Genomic DNA, 20,699 nt, shown 5'->3' with positions numbered 1-20,699 from the left:
TAATCTTATCCTTATCACCTTATCATCTTATCATCTCCTCTCATATCAAAGCCACCAGATCTCGCTAAATGCGGGGAAAGGGGCCCGTCCGAGTGGCTTTAGCGCGGACTAACAATTTCAACCACTACATGGCTAAGGTACTTTTGACAAGTCTTCCCCAAGTCTCTCGTTCGATATATGAAATAACATTTGTTCAATATATCCAAGTCGACACATAGTAAACATAACAGTGAAAAGCGCCTAATCACACAACATCACCCTCCAAACCTCACTCTACGTCTAACCCACTCCCCGTTCTCGCAAAACACACCCGTTCCCTCACCAGCCCCCTCCTAACCCAAACCCACGTCCCTAACGCCCAACTCGCAACACACCCAAAGAATAGCCCAGAAGAAGCCCCATACGCAACATCAAACTCCACACCCCACACAATCCCCGCCAGCGCCGCGCAGAAAACCCCACCCCCAACCACCCACCCTACATTAACCTCCCACAGCACTCTCCTAAACACCGGACTGCCCTCCCACCGCCCCCTCAACTGCGCCCTCAACGCCCGTGAGCGCCGCGAAGCCGACGAGGAGACCGGGCGTGTAGAGGAAGAGCCAGGGCACGGGCTCGTCCAGACTCGTGGCCAGGACGTAGGGAACGATGCCGTCGATTGTGGCGAGCGCGTACCAGCAGAAGAAGAAATCTAGACGTGCGAATGGGGATGGCGAGTGTGGGGAGCCTAGGGGGGAGTATTTTTCGGGCTGAGAGATGAGGCGGTAGCTCGGAGGGGTAGCTCGACGAATTCGCAGAGCCGAGCGAGGCGCAGGATACTCCGAGGCTGATGGCCAGGGAGATGGATGTGTGCCGGGAGAGAGTGTAGTAGAGGAGGAGGGGAAGGAGGAGGTCTGAGATCAAGAGGGTAGGGTGCAGATGAGGATTGAAGTCTTTTTTTGGAGGGAGGAGAAGGTTAAGGGGGATGGGAGGTGAGAAGGAGAAGGTGTAGGAGGAGGAGAAGGAGAAGGGGGTGGGTTTAAGCTCATTGATAAACATAAGCTGGGAGGAAGTGGAAGTGGAAATGGAAGTGGTTGACGGCCGTGGTTTGTTGTTCCTTGATCTGAACAGGTGTGGGCAGGATTTGAAAACTTGGATTGTATAAGGTACTTGTATACGGATGTATATATCCGGAGTTTGTCCATGCTAAAGTCTAACTAAAACCCACCCCATTACAAGATGGCGTTCAGATACCTGTCTATGATCCGATGACAACAGCCACGATTTCCTCTCGCATCTCGCTGCTTATATTCATATATTCGATTGCTTCTAATCGACATCTCTGACTAGAAAGAAGCTCGATATCTAGCTAATGAAGACTTCGAATTGGTATCATACCAGCAGGTAGATCAAATACCTCCACGAGAAGAAGCAAGCAAGAAAGCAATATCATGATACAAGCTCGAAGCCGTTTTCCTAAGCCATAAGTCCATCTCTGCATTCCATTCATAATAAATATCGGGGAAAAGTCAAGTAAACGCCACAATACACCTGATCCATGTCCAACACCATCTATTTCGTACCGTTCATCTCCTCATCCTCATCCTCTTCCCCATCTACTTCCCCATCTACCGCATCTGGGTGTCCTAGTAGACTTGCTACATTCTTCATCTCATAATGCTTCTTTCGCAGTTCTTCAAACTTGCGATGCTTCTCCTGCTCCTCCTGACTCAACCCAACATGTTCTTCGCCTGCGACATGCACAGCCTTCTCTCTATGCTCCTCACCCTCTGGAACCGCCTCTTCGGGCTCGCCCAGACTCAAGCCTGGAATCTCATCCTCTTTCGTACTGCGCGATACCTTCGAAGGGCTCTTGAGGTCTAGTTCATCAACAATGATATCCTGAGCGTCCAATGTCCGCAACTCATCCTCATCTTCCGTGGGATCATAATGCTTCGCATACGGCGTCTTGGGCTCATCAATCTTCATCGTAGAGTTCTTCTCCTGCTCAGTCAGATACAGATTCGCCTCGTCCCATTTCAAACGCATGTTGTTTTCGTCGTTTGGATCGGTCGAGTGACTTGACTGGCGGCGCGATCCGGTGGGCCGTGCGCCGGAAGAGGAACGGCGATGTCCGGCATTTGAAAGGGTGTTTTGCAGTGTGATGTCTTTTTCGGAGAGCTCGCGGCCTAGATCAGGGCGGATGGGTGCGGCGACTGGGGGAGGTGAGGTTGAGATCGGGGTTTGGCGGGGAGGAGAACGGTGGTAGGAGTTCTTGAGAATTCCTGCGACAAGTGGGTTAGCTATTGTTCGGCTTGATGAAGCCGGGTTGTTTTTACATACCCTTTGGTCGCACGGATGAGGGGCTGGGAGGGGAGTGAGAACGAATTTGTGTTGCTACTTCGGAAGCCATGTTGTCGCACATCAATGGGGGATGTTGGTGCTTGGTAGCAAGAAGGTCGAAAGTTGGCAGAGCTGGGATTCGTGTCTGTGTGGGGTTATTTGTATGTTGTCCTGGAGACTGGCATGTAGAATTTGAGGACGTGTAGATTGTGTGCCTCTTCTGGGTTGAGCTGAGAATGATATGTACGGTTTGGTATGGCTGGCGTCAAATAAGAGGTGGTCAGTCAGCTCTTATCTCGTGTTCGGTGGTGGTAGTGGTGTCTTTCTGTTTGTGCAGCTGAGCCGGTACAAGTGATGAATGTGATGTTTCTGTCATGTGCCGACGCCGACGACCATCGTCATTTCTTACCTAAGCCTAAGGTCGTTACAGTAGGCTTTAGCCACCAATGATGCAAGTTTCTCGATTTTTATATCTTTTTCAGTACTGCTGCTTTTCTTTCCTACAAGGAAACACATCCTTTTTCTCGAAAGGATACTTTGCACATAATTCTCGACACTTCTCTGCCCTTCTCTGCACTTCTCTTCCCTTCTTATACAACTGCACGTCGAGCACAACCACGTCCTCGGTCGTAGACTGTGGAGCCACGCTCACGTTCTTGCCTCTGATGTACATGCAGCAGTACCCCGCGCCAGCCGCTCAAATAATTCCAGACAGGCGGCCAAAAGCATCAACTTGCATAAACTCACGTCACATCACAGTCAAAGGGTTCAACAATGGCTTATTCAATTGGTGGAACGATGACGCCGAGATACCTTCATCATGCCCAAACGGGACCATACATCCATCCTTGGACCTGTTCGAGGTATGGCTGCGTCGGCATCTAATGCCTCCCAAGTGGCTGGAAATGGTCAAATACCGCTTTTGAGACAGAATTGTGGAGAAGCCTCCGCACTCCTGATCGTTGATCCAAGAACCTTCTGTCTTGAATTGATTAATGATTTACAGACTTCGTTGCAGACCTTTCAACCTAATACACATCCATCGAACATCTTGTTGTCAAATTCAGTTGTCATGGCGCCCAAACTCAGTCGTTTGAAGCGTTCATCCCTCGCAAGGTTTTCTTTTCCTGTACTTACCTTGGCGGCATGCGGTCGGGAGATATCCTGCCCTATCCTTGTCTGAGGAAAGGGAACAACGGATCTCTTCTCTCCATATGTCAACTTGGAATTCATTACTTTGACTTCCTCTGGCTTCCGCTTCACAGGGTCTCTCTCGCTCTGCGCAAGCGACATGACTTCAATCTTATTCACGTGTTCCAACTTTTGTTCGAGCTCAAGACACAGACAGAAGTCGATATATGCCCCGGGAACCTTGATATCGCACGATCGTCGGGCAGTCAATGGAGGCCTCTGTTGTTGATGTGCAAATGTTGGCAAAGTCCCACTACGTCCGCGAATCATCTGAAGTTGCTGCCCTCCCATTGACATCGATCTTCGCTGTAGCGAGTGCACATCAGCCACTGGGAGTAGTTGACCCAAAGACGCTGTCCGCAATGGGCTCCATTCGTGTGGCCCTGGAATATTCGGTGGGCAGTATCGCAAGGACGGACGGACTACGACATCGGGATAGTCTGCGGATCTGAATTCAACACGTCAGCAAAGCGTGATAACGATTTGAATATTGGGATTTACCTCATGGTGGCTAGCGGCGATCTCTTGGAGAGATTACTGATGCTACTGCTTGGAGTCACGGCTTTTGGCTGCCTCTCACGCTTGGAAACTGAAAGCTCTGAACTGTCAGAACTCATGTAACCAGACGATGATGTTGATAGTCCCGAGACCGCAGAATCAGAATGTGTCAAGCCTTTGCTACTAGTATCTTTGACAAGGTGGGCCCACTCCTGACCCCAGCTTTTCGTCCTCCTCATTCCTCGCATGGGTAAGAGGGGAGTGATAGGTCGCTGAAGTTCGGATATATCAGACATCTCTGATCCCACTGATGGTGTGATCGGCAGCGGCTTTCGTCTGATGCTCTCTTTGACTCTAGTTGGGTCTTTCTTCTCCGTCGCATAAGCATTCTCTTGACCGAAAGAAGAGACATCTGAGGCGCTGCGTTCTATAAAGTCCTTGTCGAACGAGCTAAGTCGAACAGAAACCTTTCTCGCGACGTGGAAGACTTCTAGTGGTTGGAATGGATATGGACATGCTTCGAGTGCTGCCAGGATAGTTCCTGTTGCGATGCTACAATCATCAGTGCCATATCCTAGCAATTACTAGAGTGAGGACTCACAATGCCAAACTGGACATCACCACCTCGATCAACATCGTTTTACAATCCCTTCCACCATTCCTGCAGACATTCGGTCTCGACGCCACAGCACTGGAAGCGATCATGGCCATGACCCATAGCGCCAACCCAAGTTTGGCGATAATAAAGCACGCAGCATGAAGTTTCAGCTGCGGCGGCCTCACAATCCCTACAGGCTCGTTGCGGCATGCTGCTATGAAATGAAGCAGCACGTATACAATACCGAGACTTGACTGCCACCCCAGATTAGCTCGCATTAATCAAACATTTTCACGGCAAACTCACAGCAATTACCACAAATCCGTGGGCAATCTTTACCCCTATAACATGTCTCCCTCCCAATATCCCAATCCCGATAAACATGCCAGACACCGAAGCGATTATCAGCAGCACCACGGCTCCCATCACGATGCCCGGTTTCAATATCCGTATTGTTGTTGAGGCTTTTGCTGCGCTCGTTGGGATCGAGGGTCCCAAAACTGGATAGCGATGGGAGCCCATGTTGCGATTGAGATTGACTTGGCTGCTTGATTGAAGTCCCAAGGAGTATTTGTTGGGCTGAGAGATGATTGTACTTGTTCTCCTCTCAGACAGACCTCGCTTTCCGTCTCTTTTATTACAAATGCCGATGCTCGAGCTTTGCTATCTCGCCACCAGGGCAATTCGAACGAGAATATTTGGTGGGCGATGAGAGATTCGAAGTACGAATGTATGTCCAGCTGAGGATGAGCAGATCGTCATATACCTACCGTGTGCCGAGTTTCGTTGTTATCATTGACCTGGGATAGCAAAAAAAACCCTCCCAGAGAGCTGGGGACTGGAATTGAAGAAACACCACACGAGATAGGAAAATAGAAGGCTGGAAAAAAGAGTCTCACTCAAACTATTGATTGGATTCTTGAGATGTTGCGCGCGCGTGTTGTCATGATGGCATTCTCGCTCGGGGCAGGAACCACATTCCTGAGCGTGGCTGTCGCATTGGGACGCGACGATTCGCATATCAACGTTTCTATTGATTCCTTATTGGAGGGAGAAGCCGTTTGTGGAAGAATAGAATAATAGTGGAAGGAAAGAGGAGAAGAGAAGATAGACTTTCTCTCATTTAAAAATGCGCATCCCTTGCTTGAACTGTTGTGCATCTCAAGTCCCCTACCTCCACCTGCATCCCCAAGACTGACATTGTGCGCTGAAAAGTGAACTTTGCTGGAGTTCCTCAAAGTTGTAGTATATGTATAGCAGGTCATCGTTGTATCTCCCTTTTCTCCACTTCTGCTTTTCTGTCTTTCTTGCCTCTCGTCACTTCGTGTCTCCTTTAAGTTTTAAAATTTCTCCGTTTGTGCTTGAATATCTAGAAGGATTCCGTCTCTCGTTTCATCGTCTAGGAATGGCGAAGAAGCTTAAAAATCCGTGGGCAAAAATGGATGTAATAAATTAGACGATATTTCTCGGCTTCTTGGTTTGGCCCTGAGAGTTGAATATACGTAGGTAGGTGATGAGAAGGAAGAGGGGATATTTCGAACTCATTTCATTATTCGCGATGCACTTAGGATTCAAGCGCAATAGACTTCCTTACCTGGACCTGTGGCACATCTACTTACTGGTGGTATTACCGTACTTCATATCTGAATTTTCAAATGATGCGAAGACAGTTAAGAGCGACCAGAATTTTCGGTCTTTGGACGCACATTATATGTAGACACTATAGACAGACGGGGTTACCTACTGTACGTAATCTTACACGATTATCAACTCCACTCGGCGTTCCAGAAGTTTGACCGACAGTCGGGGAATATACATGGGGTTCTATTTGGTAGATCTTATGAACCTATACGGCGTAAGCACCAGCCAAGCGCTTAATACCTACAGCACATAAATTGTCTAGATCAATGCAGTAAAGAAAGCTTTCGGCAAAAATTCTTACATATAGAGGGCTCTGGCCAGACTCTGACGCTACAGGGTTTATAGAGAGCCATGTTGGCTAATTTCGCTTCAAGCCTTATAGATCTAAGGCACAGCATTATCACTCTACTAGAAACTTAGCAATCTCCTGCTAAGCTATAGGATAGGTTTTAATACGTGCATTATAGGGCTCTCCTACAGTAGTCCTCCCCTCTCCCCGAGTTGAAAAAAGGGGGTGTTGCTTGATTTGGAAATCAAATGCGCCGTGTGTTCACGCTGCTACGCCGCTAGAAGCCCCTGTCATTTCAGGGGAGAGTAGTATTCGCGCAGTGTTGGTAAGATGCACGATCGTTAAATTAATCTATTTTGTACGTACTATATTTAGCGAGCTGCTAGCTATATATAGGTATAGCGGGCCTACGCAGGGTGCGCTAACAGAATTACTGTTCTGCTTATACGAAGTATAGTAAGGACAAGACCCAACTGCACAGCCACGAGCCTAGACGAGAACACATTTCACGCTGCTGAGGTAGATCTCGGGCGTCATACAAGTGAATGGCACCCACGCAACGGTTATTAGCGCCTATACAGTACTCAGCTCATAGTCCCTGAAGGTCTACCTTGAGGCCTGTGCATCTAGGCCTTTTTTGCCAGAACCTCCGCGGGTGAACGGAATATAAGCCATCTTGAATACTTACCCGTATTGTGTTGTTAAGCTGGAGTTGCGAGGTTCTTATTTGCTTTGCTCAAGGGGGCCTGTACACCGCCGGTTGAGCCTCTTCAACTTCATTTGTAAAAGGGGCTGTCCATGAAATATAAATAAAGTCTGGATATCAAAAAAGCGGTGAACCGCCCGCCCCGTCCCGAAAATCCGATTATACGCCGTACAGCACCTGGAGTGTGGGGTCTACACATCTGGGGTGGCACGGTTCAGCTTCATGCTCCAAAGTCGTACGGCGCTGCATAGCCCATGCAGCCTTGCAGGCACGAACCACGAAGGTTACCTTCCTACACAAGCCTGTTCACTTGACAAGGCTTGGATCCTGAGCTACAATTCAGTCTTCTAAAAGTACCACCGACCGCATAGCTATTATACAAGTTCTAACAAGTGATATTCTTCTTGTTCTATCTATGTCAAATATGAAGTTGAAAACCTCTTTTCTGCACTGTTGACAAAATGGTACGGTTGGTACCTGGTTTCGTGATTCCTTGGCCAGGGGTACGGATACGCAGTATTCCTACAGAACCAGGGTGTCGCGCTTTTCATGTCGGCTATGTCGCAGGGGAGTGCCACTGATCGGCAGGATCCTCTTAGGTTTCACTGCAGAGGGATGAAAAGATGTATCTGTACCCTCTTTCACCCCGAGTCCTGATCTTACGGACCATCGAGCTTTTCAGCCTATTCAAAACTCAAAAATGTCTCTCACGGCGTCGGCGACAGCAGCGTTAACATCGCCGGCGTTGACGACGACTTTCATACCGACGGCCACGACATGCACGGAAAATAGGTTGACTATGCTGGCAAATCGAGCCTTTGAAATATGGATGAACGAGCCGGTCCCGGTGCCTGGATCAACATTAACAGACTGCTATCCAAGTCAATTTGCAACAAGTTACCTCCTTCAAGCTGGAGGTATTACCCAACCTGCATTCAACCCGTTGGTATGCCCAGTGAACTACTCTTCGATGGGCCCATTCACATCCAACTACATAGCCTGCTGTCCAAGGTAATTAAGCATATTCCAGATTTCAAATGACTTAACGACTTGACGACTAACTTCTCCCAGCGGATATTCATTAGCACAACCATCAGTTTCAGCCCTCACTGACCGACCCGCCTTTGGAGGAACTTGTTATACGCCTCTCACGTCTGGAGTTCCGGTTCCCATTACTGCATATGGATCATCCGGTGTGACAGCTACCACCACATTTGTAGCCACGGTCACGAATGCCCAAGCTTATGCACACGTACTTGACGGATACGCCTTTGGAGTCGCTCAAGTCGCAAGTATCCTACCGACTACCACCTCAACGGCTTCAGCGAATACGGCGGTCTCCGCGACGGGCGCCCAAGACAGCACATTCCCCGAGACAGATCACGCATCGTCAGGAGCGGCTCACTTGTCTAAGTCGGCATCGATAGCAATAGGCGTAGTTGTTGGAGTTGTCGGCTTAGCGCTCATGGGTCTTGGCTTCTGCCTCTTCCGCCGCTGGAAGCAAAAGGGGCGATCGGAACAGGCGGCGACGCAAAACATGGAGACTACTTCAACAGAAGTCTTCCACCAGCAGGATCGTGGAATTTACGGCGGGAGGGATTGGAAGCAACCGAGCGAAGAGGCCCCCCCTATTCCTCCAAAGGACCATGAGTTACATGCTGTTTCATCACCGGTCGAGTTGTCAGCGCTAGAACCAAAGCTTGCCCAGCTGTACGGTTCAGATCCAAAACCGAATTTCATTTGATATGAATGAGGTTTATGCTTGGACGAAGTGACCTCCGTACGATGCTTCGTTTAGCCCCACCTAGGCGTGATGTTGTATCTCTTTAGCGTGTTTATTATTTATGGAAAATTGGTATTTAATCAGGAATAATCTTAAAGGACATCACTATTTCTATGTATATATTAAGACAACTTTGCAAGTACGATTCATTTAATAGGTTTCGTGATCAGCCGAGAAGGGATTTGGCCTAATCCAACGGCCCGGTCGCTCATCTACTCTACTGTCTAGCTCTAGATCTTCATATTTAACCGGCTTCCCACTCAATACCGGGTCGTCTCCCATTACTATAGTACGCTCTTCAACATACAAAGAAGCCCCCTCAATACCATCTTGATATTCGATCTCGAAGGAGCGATTGCGGTTGCTGATGACGATTGTCTTCGGTTTCTCAGGATCTGCGGATCTTAGAAGCGTAAGTTCAGAAGAAGAGATGTTGATGTTGATTTCGATGTTGATGATATCGTGTTTGTGATTAGGTTCCCATCCGAAGGTACCGTAGCGGAATCTATGCGTGACTGCCGGGAAGCGACTTACTGTCGAAAAATACCTTGATGGGCAGCCTGAGTTGCGGAGCTTGATAAGGTACATGACACTTTCGATATCGATGAAACGCATCATTTTGAAGATGTTTGAAATCTGCTTTTGAGTGGGAATTTGTCTTTTGGTGTCCAGTTGCAGGTTTGAAGTGTGGTGAAACCCGTGTTTGATTTCTATCCAAAAGGTATGGCTTGTACGAGGTTTATATATGTTCTAATATGATTATTTATGAACAAAATTACTTCAATGAAATATATAAAGGAAACACAACAAGACCATTGTTCTAACATCTAAGTCTCTGTTCACCTAATTTCATTTTCTTTGGTAACATAATAAGGAGCTGAGAACAATTCTCTTGTTCATTGAAGGTCTTGTTTATAGCAATAAGCACAATTCACAGCAAGATACTACGAGTAAATATTCTTATTGATGAAGACCTAGTGCATAGCCAAACAGACCCAAGATTTCTGAATAGTATTACCCGCCTAAAAAAAAAAATGAAGCCTTTGAATGGGTTCCCAAGGCGGCAAATAGAATACATTCTTCACCAATAAACATTACAGGTATAGGTATCTTAGTTACTTCACTCTGCAACTGGTAATAATAGACCTCGCCATGGGCCCCCATGGGCCCTAATTTAGGACCCAGACCCAAGCTATGGGGGACCCGACCCACCCCATGGGTCTTTACCAATAGTAGGGCCCGATCCATGGGTATCCGCGGGGACCCATAGGAAAATGAAAGACCCCAGACCCGACCCATGGGTTTTTGGGGTTTGTGGCGAGGTCCAACAACTATAGTGTTGATTTGGGTATCGATGTCTCGTAGTCAGCAACTGCTAGACGCAGAGCGGTGTATATATTGACACACATCTAGGATCGCTCGTGCCGTATCCGTCTAACGCAATGTATGTAGTGTAAATCATTACGAGTTGTCCAGTCTAGGGCGCTAACCCAATTCTGGCATGCTGGACCTCTGCCGGTGCGTAGGTAATCTGTCGAGGGGCGAGTGTAGATCAAGATCTTATGTTTTATAAGAGTATAAACGCACAATGTGCCAGGCTGGCTTTCTATCTTTTGAAGAAGAAAAAATAGCGAATACAATAGGATGCACTGATACTCAGTCTAACCTGAGAGTATTATCATTTTATTGAGTCTTAACTATTAGAAAATTGTACTCTAGTGTTAAAAGTGGTCATTTTAACTTCATTGAACTTACTATCAGATACTAATCTATCTTACCAAATAAACATGCAGACATCTTCACCACAGACGTTATGGCTGGTGCGAGGTTAGGATTAGATTAGTCCACGCGGATACAAATTAAATATTCATGTCGATGGATGTGAAGCAAAGATTTTCAGTATGTTAGCATTGATTAGAGCTACCTTCTCCTAGTTTCCGCCAGCTAGGGAAGTCTTGAGGATGGCCTCAACATCTGCCTCTGTCTTCCCAGTGATTCCAAGCAGCGCGTTATCATCTTTCTTAAACTTACTACCATAATCCTCTCCGAAAATCCCTACAAGAATAAATCCAGCCATAACTGGAAACGTGAACTCGCCCCTTGCTAAACCCTCATTGGACGACTTCTCAACATCCACGGTGCTGACATTAACGGGCTTCCACTTCTTCTCAGGGGCAGCTTTCTGCGCAATTTCCAAAAGCCGCTTCTGAGAAATGTCAATGTCGCGAACATAGACGAATCTGTTCTTGGTCTCCTCATAATGACTTAGAATACCAACAACTGCCTGACCAACTGAAGCTAGAGTGGTGGCGCTGAAAACAGTCTTGCCGTCGTCGTAGATCTTAGGCTTGCCCTCCTTCGTGTCGAGCAAGAAACCATTGCTAAGACCCCAGTCCAAAAAGGGGCCATTGGAGACACACGTATATGTCAAGCCGGGTTTGGCGGCGAGTGCTTCTTGGAGGTGCTTTTGGGTAGCGATCTTGTGTGCAAAAACGGGGAGGGCAGCGACCTTGGGGTTGGCAAGGTCAACACCGAATTCGGAAGGAAGAAAACGCTTCACGCCTGCTGCAATCGCCGCATCGATGAGAACGTGTTGCCCTTGCAGGCCTTCGTTACCAACAGTTGATACGACTGCGTCCTGCCCTTTGAACGCAGCAGTGATCGATTCAACCGAGGAGGTGTCAGCTGTGACGACTTTGACTGAAGCTGGGAAGCTGGCTTTGGAGCTTGGGCGTTTGATAACAGTAACGTTGAATTTCCCTGATTCTACGAGTGCTTTTGTGATCGGCTCTCCAAGAGCACCAGAACCCTAGGGCAATCAGATATGGTTTGGGGGATGTAAACACCATACGCCGGAAAAGTACTCACTCCGACAATTGCGACGTTCTTGATCTCAACCATTTTGACGGCTTGATGTTAATTTGAGTTCGTGTTGAAAAGAGTAGAATGTAGAAAATATGCCTGGTCTTGATGCTGTTCATTCAAGGGTGACCGACTTACTTTGGGAGCGTTTAGGGAGTCTATTATACTTTTCAAAGGTGCCAAAAGCTATCCTCAACTGCCGCTCAACTAACCACGATAATGGAAATCATTACATTGCTTACTCAATTCTTGACGGGGGGAAAGTTGACGCCATACTACCAGTATTTCATCACTTTGGTGTTCATCCAGATGGAATGTAAGATCAGCATTCCGCCAAGAATGTGGGAGCCGTCCGGGACCCACTGTCGCAAAATCGGCCCCCTTGATTGCGCGACTCGTTTAGCGGCGCTGACTTATGAACGCCCCTTTCTTACGTACACATCGGCTCCCACCCGGCTCCCACTTCAAAAGCACTTCCTCCATGATACCTCCTGAGAACTACTCAACCTACTAAGCTATCACCCACGTACAAAAAAATAGCTCTGGATACGAGTCTCCCAATTGAGCCAGGCATTCTTTCTGATGGAGGCTGAAGACAAGGGCTTAGATTCCTGCTTTTCACTCGTTACTTCAGGAAGTACCCTTATCCGCCTGCCACTTAGTCCATTGGCACTATACGAAAACCTCAGAGATCATTAGACTCCAATCTACATGGAATATCAGTCATCATGGTTCATACGGAGATCACCAAAAATTCGCGGTGGGCGTGTAAATTCGGTGGATGTGAGAAATCATTTGTAAGGAAAGAGCATCTTACTCGCCACCAGCGTACGCATTCAGGAGGCGACGACCAATACGAATGTAAAGTCTGTTCTCAGAAATTTAACCGTAGGTATGGATATTCTCCACCCCCATTTTTTTTCAATTCAGGATCCACAATTAGGTGGACTTAGGAACCCACCGGCTCTCACTTTCTCTTTCCACTCGTCTCGTTTCAGCCTCTTCTTCTTCCAAGACACTGCTGTCTTGCAGCTTCCCATGTACTCTGGCTATGAGCTCTCACTAGATCGTCACTTACCCAATCTTCTGGGTGCATGAACATTTTACTGATAGTTTGATAGTGATAGTCTCCAGCGTCATCTTGCCAGACACGGAGATGACTACAAACCAGGTCCATCTGGGCGGGTCAAGCGGGCATGTATAACATGCCACAAAGGGAAGATCAAGTGTGATGGAGATCAACCATGTTTGAGATGTCACTCGAAGGGAGTGGTTTGCCGGTATGAACAGGTTGAGCAGCAAAATGTAAGTGACACCTGCTTGGGATTCGAAGTACACTTTCTAGTAGACCTCAGAGCCATCGAAGCTAAGTTTTGCTCAGAAGCTCCCCCCACTACCAAAGCCCTCACTGGATGTCGTTGAGAGTGAGAGCATTCGTCGGATTTCGGGCCCTGAGGCCCATGTACCGCCAAGCCCAGACCTCATGCCCATGTTTCCTGTCAGTACGCCAGATTCATATCAATTAGAAGTCGGTTCTGGTGGTTCTTGGAACGGTCCAGCAATACCTCATGTCCAGCCATCCATTACATCACCTCCTCACGATGGCACATCAAGGCCGAAAGTCCCCCTAGGTAACGGGATTATTGGTTTGAAGATGTTGCAACTCCGGAATGATTCGCCTTCTAGAAATTCCAAAGTTCCATTTGATAGCCAGCCCGAGTTCTTGTTGGATGAAGGCCTTCCCATGCCTCCCGACGATGCAACTGACAGCTACGAGAAGCTTTATTTTGACCACTTCCACCACCGGTGGCCAATAATACACCGTCCTTCTTATGAAGACCAGAATCCTAGTCATTTATTAAGCGCACTACGATTATCCACGTTGATGATAGGTGGCTGGTTTAGTGGAACCATTGAGGGCATGAAATATGCTCTCGAAGTGCATGATTACTTAATGCTGAATATCTCAACCAAACTAGTAAGCATTTGAACCCAGATTGAACATTGACACATCCAACTTACACTAAAGTGCATCAGGGCGAGGGAAATTCGAAGTATATATTCCAGCAAGACAATCTACCATCTTGGCTATGCCAAGCAGCACTTATCAACATTGTGTTCGCCCTACATACTGGGGTTTGAGGAGCCACGTTCCACAAGTAAAATCATTTCATCTAACAGATATATAGATTGAACAGAATATATCAAGAGCTGCCGTTCTTCGGAGTACTCTCGTCTCCGTTCTTCAAGAATTGGGGTTCTTCAGATCCGAGACCGTGTGGGCGGATGAAAAGCCGGGATATTTCATACCCATGCACCTATCAAAGCTAGGAGAAAGACAACGGTAACACTAGATCTGGTTTTGTATCCTCGTACAAAGACACTGACTGTGTACTAGCCTAGCAGCGTACCTTTTTAAAATAGACAATTACTTGAGCATTATCCGGGCCAAACCCGCTTTACTCACCAAGGATGATCTCCACTTTACGTTTCAAAGTACCTATGCGGCGTGGAATTCAAGCCGACTTGATCTTTTTGCGACGCGCATCGAGGCAGAGCCTACTTTCAGGAACCAGATCACAATGCGTGATCGGATCAAGGACATTTATGATTGGAATATCGAGGCGAAAGACAAGCCGCTGCTCATCGAAGATATCATACTGTGCATGTGCTCCATGGAGCCAAGGATCGCCGAATTCTGGGACAAAATGCGGGACTGCTCTTTCGTTTACAGCTTGGAGAGCTTCAAGACCGAATGCCCTAGACACCGCTTAGAGGCCCTGAAGCTCTTCCTCGACCGAATATCCTGCCAGTTATCTAGACCCGTGAGCCTCGAGTGCGAGATTCTGCCTCTGAGGTATTACTACGGCTACGAAGACGCTGCCGAGCCGGGTTCACAGGACGCTGCACTGGCGCGAGCGAAAGGTCTTTTGTTTGATGCAAAGATGTTGTACCACTGTCTTTGCATCCAGCTGAATACCGATATCCGCATGCTGGCGCAGCTCGCAAAAGACGGCAGTGCGAATTCCTTGATGCAACTCCCTGAGCCCCAGCAACAAGAACGCGAGAATCGCGGGAAGTCGGTCACAACTTGGACCACGACATCCCTTGCGCGACAATCCTTACTCCACGCCACAGAAATCCTCGTCCTGCACCAACAGAACAAGGACTTCGATACTAGGATCATGGACCCGATTGTATATGTAGCACTTGCTGCAGGTGCGCTGGCCGTGTGGGCATATTGCATGTTTAGCGGGGATGCTGGGCGATCGGAGGGGGAGAAGCTGTTTGCGGAGCTGACTAATTGGTGTGGGAGGAAGAGGAATGGTAGGGATGCGTGGGTTGGGGTTGGGGTTGGGATACCGTTGGATATTGGGGGGCGTGAGGCTGTGTGAGGGGAATGCCGCGTTGCTCGTGAGCAAGTTTTGGGAATTCATACCAGATGGGTGGGAGTTGGCGGAATCGATTACGCCGGGCATCTCTGCGGGGTTGGATGGAACTGCTTGAGTGAGTTTGATTTAGGAATATGTACTGGCTAGGGGCGTTTGGATGAGATGGAGATGGAGCTGTCGAATCTCTCATGTACTTTGTAGCGCTACATACTGTACACACCTCTCAACTTCTCCTCCCCACCCACAGCATCTACAAAGATACAACAATCTTCTTCGCAGAAACGCCCTTCATCTGCACGTCAAACGCACCCTGAATACTCTCCAGCCCCTTCCCAAAAACCTCCGCCTCCGGAGCCGCAACAAAGCTCCCCTCCTCCAACGCCTTGGGTAGGAAATCCACAAACATAGCCGGTCCAACCTCATCATCCTTAATACTACCCGCCATGCAAAACTTGGCGCTGACGCCCTCAGGTAGCTCGTCCTCAGCGGGTGGAAACGTAGCACACGCTACGAATTTGTTAGCACCGTCAGATGCAGCCACTACTGCGACGCAGGCCATGGCAGGGTCTTTGTCCAAGGTCTTTGCGGGGGCTTTGGCGGCGATGGCGAGGGCGCCCGCGAGGGGTTTTTTGGTGACGGCGAAGGCGCTGATTAGGTCGGGGATGATGGTCGGGCTGTTGTAGTCGAATGCTTGGCTTGCGCCGAGGGTTTTGACGTAGGCGAAGTTCTGCGGTTTTTGTTAGTTTTTTTTTTTGAGGATTTGGAGGCTAGTGCAAGGAGTTTGTTGTGAGGTAGGTAGAATATGTATGTACCTTTGGCGAGCAAGTCGTGATGACCTCGTAGCCTGCTCCAACGGCGAGCTATTGGACAATTTCAAGTCAGTAAATTGGACTGAAGTGCCGTGAGTCAGGAAAAAGGCTTTTGGCGACAGAATAAAGTACATCGAGGTGAACAGAGACACGTACCTGAATTGCATTGCATCCAACGCTGGTCGATCCACCCCAGATGAGCAGAGACTTGCCCGTGGGCTTTGGAGAGATCGAGGGGAGTTGAAGCCCCAGCAAGCCCTTTTGAAACAGCCCAGAAGCCGCGGTAGACAAGCCAAGCGGAATAGCAGAAGCGCTTTCATACGACATGCCCTGTGGAATATGGGAAGTCATATGATCTCTCAGAACCGTATACTCCTGGAAGGCGCCCTCCGAGCCGCCAGAGAGACAGAGAGCCAGACCAATAACCCGATCACCGACTTTGAAACGCGTCACACTGCTACCGATTTCGTATACTTCGCCGGCGACGTCGCTGCCGCCGATGTAGGGGTAGGCGAGCCAGGGGAATAAGATGTTGCCTTTAACTTGGATGGCCCAGTCCGCGGGGTTTATTGCTACGGCTTTGGACTTGATGACAATTTGATGCTCGGTTGGGGAAGTGTATGGAGCGGATTTGACGTCGAGAGGGATAGCTCCCACTTTTTCCAACCAAGCTGCAGTATTGGAAGGCATTTTGAGATTTGAGGATGATTTTGAAATGTTTGGCTTGATTTGATTTGTTTGGAAACAAGAAAGACAAGTTTGAGATTGAGGGAGCTGATTATTTGCTGTATATTCTCTGGGTCTAAAAAAGGAGAAACATGATCGACCTTATGTATTCATTGAAGACGTAGACAGACCACTGTCTTGAGGGGAGATAAAAGGCAACATCGGGCGAAGACCAACTAAGTCCGTTACCTCCACTGACACGAAGTACAGTACTCACTTCTCTCACAACATATGTTAGCTGTAACTGCCAAATCATTGTGACTACATCGTATATGGAGGCTGAAAACTGGCGCGGCAAAGGACGCATGTCTCACCTTTAGATTTTCAAGCGTACGATCTTTGATTAGCGGAAGAGAATATAGATCCAAGCACTATGCATGACTGGATAATGCTTTTATCTCCATTAAATACGAGATTTGGGCGGAATTAAGGTCTCTGATGAAGTTCTTCCCTTCCTTCATCCGTGACAACGAGGGATCCAAGCTATTCCAAAAATGGACTAGAGCCAGGTGAAATACGACAGAAGGGAAAGCGCCAAAATATAATAGTGGATCTACAAGGAGTTCTGCCAATAGGCTTCTTTCTCGCTACGCCGTGGGGGAAGGCGTAGGCGTATATTCCCTTTGACTTGCCTCTTCACTTCCTCCATGCTTCACATCTCTTTTCCCCCATTAGCTTTTGCGAACAATTGCATTCTTGCGTAGTTTGACCATGATTGTGCATCCGAAAGATATCAGAGAGAGTCCGGATGAGGCGTCTCGTAAACGGAAAGCCCATAAGAAGTCGCGACGAGGCTGTCGGAACTGCAAGTTGCGTCGAGTTAAAGTAAGAGACCTTCTTCCTTACTCAGTTGTTGGAGAAGCGTTACGATCTCCAACTTTTCATTGGCGAGAAGAACCTTGAAAAGTATTCGGAATGGCTATTCTCGGCCACATCAGTTGGTTTTGATTTCCACAGCGCTGGATAATGTAAAGAATCCATGCCATGACATCTCCTAGTCAATCACTCACTCACTCACCTATTCGAGGTAGAGCGAGGGACATCGCACTTGCTGCATTCATTCCCTGTCCGGGGACTCTAGCGGCTGAATATACTGACACCCTCAAGTGTGACGAAGTTAGACCCGAATGCAAGAAATGCATAGATTTCGGTGTGACCTGCAATTATGATCTCAAGATCCCAGACCTTCAAATGGTCTTTGATAGACCAGCCAATAACAACGATAACGATGCCCGGAAGGTGGCTAAGAAGTCCTTCCTGGTCAACCCAGCACGCTATGGCAATGGCGTAGTTGAAGTACCTGCTGTTCTGACCCCTCTCATCTCCGTCTCTGACGGCCAATCGAGCTTCGACCTCGACCACTATAGTCTTGGTCTACTCAACCGATTCCATACGAGAACCATTCTCACCTTGGGAAGTGCAAAGACTGCCTCCATATATCAAGAAGTATCAGTCCGTGAGGCTTTCGCAGTAAGTTATCGATTCTGATCCGGTGTGGTGTACATACTGACCCATGTGTAGCATCCATATCTGATGCACATCGTTCTGACGTTGACATCGATTCACGATCGTTACTTGGCCCCCACACCCAGCTTCAAACCAACCATAAAAGAATGTCATCACTGGTCGCAAGGTGCTTCTTTGCTCAACAAGAAATTATCAACTCCTTGGCCACCAGATGACCGAGACTCCCTATGGACGGCTGCTGCTCTCTTGGGCGCGGTGACTTTCTGTTGTGTCGAAGCCGCGACGCCAGAAGAAGCATGGCCTCTCAAAGACTCGGACCACTCTGATCTTGAATGGCTAAGAATGAGTGATGGAAAGCAGGTGATCTGGCAGATGGCAGATCCGACAAGACCCGAGAGCGCTTTCCATGATCTTGCCGTCGAGCTTCGCAACGACAGCTCTCATGCGCACAACTTTGACTTCAGCCTTGAACAGGTCCCTCTTCAGTTCATTCTTCTCTATAATCTCAACTGCGAATCCACGGCCGAGAATAACCCATATTACGAATCTATACGCTACCTAATATCACTGCTCCGAATGGAATGCAATCACACTACCATTGTAAAATATCTCTCCTTCTTGAGTCACATGGGGCAAGATTTCAAAGCACTCGTGAAGCAGAAAGACCCGCGAGCGCTCTTACTGGTGGCCTATTGGTTTGGAAGAGTTTCCCATGGGACCTGGTGGATTGCTGGAAGGGCACTGATTGAAGGACAATCCATTTGCTTGTATCTGGAAAGATACTTCCCACAAGAAACGACAATGCAAGAGCTTTTGCAGTTCCCAAAGATGGATTTGGGGCTTCCGATGGATTCCGTACCTCACCTTAACTAGACACCCACTCTATTCAATTAGAAGAAGTGTGCCGTTAGAAGAAACGCAATCGAAGACCAGAGGTGCGCAATTGAAGATCTTGGGAGATTTCTCCCTCTTCACCTCTGCGCTTCGTCATACTATGTATGATAAAACATGCTACCATGTAGTGTAGAAGGGAGACCGAAGGTCCTGAAAGCCAGAGATGAGACAAGAGCAAGCGCACTGGAAGCAACGATCTGAAAGACCATCACCGACTTCAAAGAGAGCTTGAATTGATCATCAAAGATCGCAACCAGACAACCTGCAACCTGCAAATGGAGCGTGGCTGACATCAACCGCTAAAGGCAAAGATCCCTTCTCATCCAGAGGTTAGGGAGCGTGGTGCATTGGTCAGGCCATGAATACGGGATGGGAGTGTCCGAGTGTGCATCATCAAAGGCATCACAGCCGAGCTTTTCCACAGAAGTACAGGCGCAGGATCCCAAATCGGTTTAGCAGCTGAGAGTTGTTGCGATTTATTGAAGTGATATGGGTACTGGTGGTCTGGAGAGGTTCGTTATTCATTGAGATAGATAGAGTATGATTGATACCAAGGAGTGAAAAGCCGACGATGATCAAGCACGGCACTCATCCAAACCTCATCTTATAAGAAGAGGATGAAAGAGAAATCGGTTGTCACATACTTCAAAGGCGTACCTAATAAATATAAATAAGCTGCATACCGTACTCACAATGAGTGCCTCTCAGCACCAGAACCAAAACCAGGTAGATTCCTCAGCCTTGCCTTGCGTCCCATCCCGCGCTAACCCAAAACACCCTAGCCCCACCCTAAACCCCTAGCCTCCTCCCCGCAAAAATTAATTTTCACCTTTTGAAGCTCCGCCAGCCAGCACAAAAGAACTTCCACCTCGAACCTCAATTCCTGCCCTACATACATACAAACATACTCCTCCACCCACTCCACGACAATACCAACCCCCCACAAACCCCAACAATGCATCTAATGTACACCACCTCCCCCTCGGGCAAACGCGTCTACACCCTCCAGAAAGTCGTCGGCGCCTCAGTCACGAAATCCGCACACCCGGCTCGCTTCTCCCCCGACGACAAGTACTCGCGCCACCGGGTGACGCTGAAGAAGAGATATGGATTGCTCTTGACGCAGCAGAGTGAGTTTAGGTCTTCTTTTTTTTTTTTCGTGCGCTTTTGCTTGGCTTGTTTCTGTGTGCGTGAAAGGAGGTTTGGTGGATTTGGAGAGGGAGGAGAAAGAGTGGATGATGGACGGGAGATGGGGAATGGGGAATGTGATTAATTTTGGAATGGGGGGAAAGAGAGGGTTTTCATGGGATACAGGCTAATGTTCGTGTGCGTATAGAGGATTTGATTGTATTGGGCCAGTGAGGGTTCGGATCTGGATGGATAGATGCATGCTAGACGGAAGGGAAGAACCAATATTTGCAGGACGGGGGATGGATATGGATATGGATAAAATCACATAACAGGATGATTGGACATATCGAAAAATAGATTTCGGGGTGGACATGTTTGTGACTCGTAAGA

At 48.1% G+C, this 20,699-nt stretch overlaps 8 protein-coding genes across 8 annotated transcripts; 4 read left to right on the top strand and 4 right to left on the bottom strand.

Annotated features, from left to right (window-relative positions):
- Positions 1 to 1,551: 1,551 nt before the first annotated feature.
- LHYA1_G002467 (uncharacterized protein) lies at positions 1,552 to 2,392 on the bottom strand (the record flags this gene model as incomplete). Its single annotated transcript, XM_031147443.1, has 2 exons — positions 1,552 to 2,264; positions 2,323 to 2,392. 2 exons carry the CDS (start codon positions 2,390 to 2,392, stop codon positions 1,552 to 1,554), a joined length of 783 nt encoding a protein of 260 aa, XP_031007899.1.
- Positions 2,393 to 3,345: 953 nt separating this feature from the next.
- On the bottom strand, positions 3,346 to 5,131 carry LHYA1_G002466 (uncharacterized protein; the record flags this gene model as incomplete). The annotated part of the gene is made up of 4 exons (XM_031147442.1): positions 3,346 to 3,961; positions 4,015 to 4,563; positions 4,613 to 4,863; positions 4,925 to 5,131. 4 exons carry the CDS (start codon positions 5,129 to 5,131, stop codon positions 3,346 to 3,348), a joined length of 1,623 nt encoding a protein of 540 aa, XP_031007898.1.
- Positions 5,132 to 10,958: 5,827 nt separating this feature from the next.
- Positions 10,959 to 11,929, bottom strand: A622 (Isoflavone reductase-like protein; the record flags this gene model as incomplete). The annotated part of the gene is made up of 2 exons (XM_031147441.1): positions 10,959 to 11,837; positions 11,897 to 11,929. The coding sequence occupies 2 exons, from the start codon at positions 11,927 to 11,929 to the stop codon at positions 10,959 to 10,961; spliced, it is 912 nt and encodes a 303-aa protein (XP_031007897.1).
- Positions 11,930 to 13,134: 1,205 nt separating this feature from the next.
- Positions 13,135 to 15,285, top strand: LHYA1_G002464 (uncharacterized protein; the record flags this gene model as incomplete). Its single annotated transcript, XM_031147440.1, has 5 exons — positions 13,135 to 13,170; positions 13,272 to 13,868; positions 13,928 to 14,026; positions 14,080 to 14,234; positions 14,289 to 15,285. 5 exons carry the CDS (start codon positions 13,135 to 13,137, stop codon positions 15,283 to 15,285), a joined length of 1,884 nt encoding a protein of 627 aa, XP_031007896.1.
- Positions 15,286 to 15,532: 247 nt separating this feature from the next.
- Positions 15,533 to 16,781, bottom strand: azaJ_3 (Dehydrogenase; the record flags this gene model as incomplete). Its single annotated transcript, XM_031147439.1, has 3 exons — positions 15,533 to 16,009; positions 16,095 to 16,142; positions 16,248 to 16,781. The coding sequence occupies 3 exons, from the start codon at positions 16,779 to 16,781 to the stop codon at positions 15,533 to 15,535; spliced, it is 1,059 nt and encodes a 352-aa protein (XP_031007895.1).
- A 747-nt stretch (positions 16,782 to 17,528) lies between these two features.
- LHYA1_G002462 (uncharacterized protein) lies at positions 17,529 to 17,784 on the top strand (the record flags this gene model as incomplete). Its single annotated transcript, XM_031147438.1, has 2 exons — positions 17,529 to 17,642; positions 17,668 to 17,784. The coding sequence occupies 2 exons, from the start codon at positions 17,529 to 17,531 to the stop codon at positions 17,782 to 17,784; spliced, it is 231 nt and encodes a 76-aa protein (XP_031007894.1).
- A 17-nt stretch (positions 17,785 to 17,801) lies between these two features.
- On the top strand, positions 17,802 to 19,157 carry LHYA1_G002461 (uncharacterized protein; the record flags this gene model as incomplete). Its single annotated transcript, XM_031147437.1, has 2 exons — positions 17,802 to 18,287; positions 18,339 to 19,157. 2 exons carry the CDS (start codon positions 17,802 to 17,804, stop codon positions 19,155 to 19,157), a joined length of 1,305 nt encoding a protein of 434 aa, XP_031007893.1.
- A 976-nt stretch (positions 19,158 to 20,133) lies between these two features.
- On the top strand, positions 20,134 to 20,497 carry NOP10 (H/ACA ribonucleoprotein complex subunit; the record flags this gene model as incomplete). Its single annotated transcript, XM_031147436.1, has 2 exons — positions 20,134 to 20,308; positions 20,493 to 20,497. 2 exons carry the CDS (start codon positions 20,134 to 20,136, stop codon positions 20,495 to 20,497), a joined length of 180 nt encoding a protein of 59 aa, XP_031007892.1.
- Positions 20,498 to 20,699: the final 202 nt, after the last annotated feature.

This window comes from Lachnellula hyalina, assembly GCF_007821495.1.
Source record: "Lachnellula hyalina strain CBS 185.66 chromosome Unknown contig00022, whole genome shotgun sequence".
NCBI lineage: Eukaryota > Fungi > Ascomycota > Leotiomycetes > Helotiales > Lachnaceae > Lachnellula > Lachnellula hyalina.
This window is presented reverse-complemented; position numbering and strand designations above follow the sequence as displayed.